The following is a 2,752-nucleotide window of genomic DNA, read 5'->3' as shown; positions in this document are numbered from 1 at the left end:
GGATAGGGGATAGGGTCTATGGGTTAGCGGATAGGGGCTAGGGCAGGGGATAGGTAAGAGGCTACTGTACTGTATATCTGGGCTTTCTCAGACTCAAACATATCCAACCACTCTCTTGTTCAAACCTCTCCCTCTGTTAATCTGTGTTGCTCAATCATCAGGGTGACCGTGCTAGAACAGAAAACACTGATTACAGCCGGTGTGTGTGTGTGTGTGCGTGTGCGTGTGTGTGTGTGTGGGGGGGCTCACCTCTTGTTTCTATGGTGGTACAGCGAACTATAGTTAATGATTACATGGCCGTCTCCGGGGCTTGTCAAAGTCAAAGACGGTGTACAGAGGCTATAGACACAGTGGAATCAACCAGCAGCTCCTGCTCTACACACACAGAACGGGAACATTTTGATGAACAGTAATCTGGGGCCAAGTGCCTCGCTGAACTCTCTATAGCCACCGTGTACTCCARGTTCTGTGGGACTAAGGGTTTTCACATCTGGGCATTGAAGCCAGTTCCACCACTGATTTTCATTCTTCCCCTCTATTTCAAGAGCTGATTTAAACCTGGGACACCAGGTGGGTTCATTATCAGGTAGAACAGGAAACCTGCTGTCGTCTGGACCTCCATGCTCGGATGTGAATAGCCCTGGCCGAGGCCTCACCTGCTGATATGGGCTACTGTGAGGGCCGAGGCCTATCCTGCTTATTTGGGCTGCTGTGAGGGCCTAGGCCTATCCTGCTGATATGGGCTGCTGTGAGGGCCTAGGCCTATCCTGCTGATATGGGCTGCTGTGAGGGCCTAGGCCTATCCTGCTGACATGGGCTGCTGTGAGGGCAGAGGCCTATCCTGCTGACATGGGCTGCTGTGAGGGCCGCGGTCTGGCCTACTATAGCAAAGTCCATGTGGGGGGGATGACCACTCACACAGCCACACCTTAACGACCTTCAGACTACTACAGAGTGGTGAGGAGGGTACGGGTCAATCTTACACGGTAACTCAATGACTCTGTCTTTCCCTGAAAAACACTATCTGATGAAGATAGATCGTATACAGACCATATACAGCTTTAACACAGGCTCTAGTCAATGTTTTCTTTCTTATGGCTGTTTTAAACATCACCTTTATCCCTCAGACCAGCGACATTTGAAAACATTTGAAACCGTTGTGTGACAGTTGGAGAAACACAGATGATGTTGGCCTATATATATTCCTCTTCCTCAGTTGTATATATATACGTCTAGAACGTGTGTTAAAGTTGTATATGGTCTGTATACGATCTATCTTCATGTTGGAAACAGCTGTGTAATCCATTACCTTAGGCCTACCTTCCTAGACAGTTTGGGAAACATCTGTCTAATCCATTCTTAGGCCTACCTTCTGAGACTGTTGGAGAAACTCTGTCTAATCCATTCCTTAGGCCTACCTTCTGAGACTGTTGGAGAAACATCTGTCTAATCCATTCCTTAGGCTACCTTCTGAGACGTTGGAGAACAGCTGTGTAATCCCATTCCTAGGCCTACCTTCTGAGACAGTTGGAGAAACATCTGTCTAATCCCATTCCTTAGGCCTACCTTCTGAGACAGTTGGAGAACAGCTGTGTAATCCCATTCCTAGGCCTACCTTCTGAGACGTTGGAGAAACAGCTGTGTAATCCCAATTCCTTAGGCTACCTTCTGAGACAGATTTGAGAAACATCTGCCTAATCCCATTCCTGTTTTATCTAGGAGCCTACACTGTATAATACTATTCCACGGTTGTTTATATGAATATCCCTTCTGAGACAGTTGGAGACAGTTTGAGAAAGTTATTCCTCTTGCTTACCTTGACAAACAGGGAGATTTCGGGCGCATTGGGGTCATCAGGAGTGGCACTGTCCTCGTCCAGAGTAACGGCTTCTAGAGTCTCGATGGTCTTCAGACTGTAGTCCACCGGTTCTTCCTCCTCCTTGTCGCTCAGACTCTTCTCACTGTGGCTGTAGGCATCCACCAGCCTGTCCTGCAGGTTGCCCTCGTGCATGGAGGAGGAAGAGGAGGAGGATGATGATCGTCTCGAGCCAGCTCCATCACCGTTAACATGGAGCACAGACTCAACCTTTGCTGCTAATTTCATCTCCTCCACCGTGCACTRATCCTCCTCGTTGTTGCCGTACGAGAAGGATGACGAAGAACAATCTTTCTCTGCTGCCGGTGCTGCTGTCTGTTCCGGCGGGTCTCTGGTGTCCATGTAGTCCGGCGAGGATCGCTTCCCTCTCAGGGAGGAGTACACCTGCTCCTCTCTGTGCAACGCGTCTTCCACCTCACTGGGTGTTTCATAGATAACTCCTTGGTTCTCATACTTGGCCTCYGCGGGACTGTCGGGCCGCTCATACACGCTCCCCTCCGCTACGGTCTCGTACAAGTTCTCCATGCTGGCCGCTTCTCTGAATGTTCAGGGCCGACTGGGGAGGGTTGTTCGTTACCAGGTTGCAGCGACTAACTGACTGGTGATTGTCTGTTGGCGCACTGGTCTCTCTCGCTCTGGGTGCAACGGGCTCTCTCTCTCTCCCCTCTCCCCCCTCCCCCTGGTTACGCGCATGAGTGAGCTCTAGCAATGATAACTCAGACAGAACTTTGATCCTTCAGTAGCAGCCCGGTCTCAGGTGATACATGTTGGCTGCTTGTAAGGAGACCTGGTTATAAAGACTTTAATGATGGCTGGTATTTCACACGTAACTATTTGATTTGGATTCATTAGGATCCCCATTAGCCGATAATAATA

The 2,752-nt window shown here is 49.5% G+C and overlaps 1 protein-coding gene across 1 annotated transcript; it reads right to left on the bottom strand.

Moving 5' to 3' along the window:
- Window positions 1–1,738: 1,738 nt before the first annotated feature.
- LOC112075929 (uncharacterized) lies at window positions 1,739–2,505 on the bottom strand. Its single transcript, XM_070441126.1, has one exon. The coding sequence runs from the start codon at window positions 2,399–2,401 to the stop codon at window positions 1,754–1,756; it is 648 nt and encodes a 215-aa protein (XP_070297227.1). The 5' UTR covers window positions 2,402–2,505; the 3' UTR covers window positions 1,739–1,753.
- Between the last annotated feature and the right edge of the window lie 247 nt (window positions 2,506–2,752).

Source organism: Salvelinus sp. IW2-2015, unplaced genomic scaffold, assembly GCF_002910315.2.
Source record: "Salvelinus sp. IW2-2015 unplaced genomic scaffold, ASM291031v2 Un_scaffold3472, whole genome shotgun sequence".
In the NCBI taxonomy this organism is placed as follows: Eukaryota; Metazoa; Chordata; class Actinopteri; order Salmoniformes; family Salmonidae; genus Salvelinus; species Salvelinus sp. IW2-2015.
Note: the sequence above shows the minus strand (reverse complement) of the source record. Positions and strands in the feature narration are given on the sequence as shown.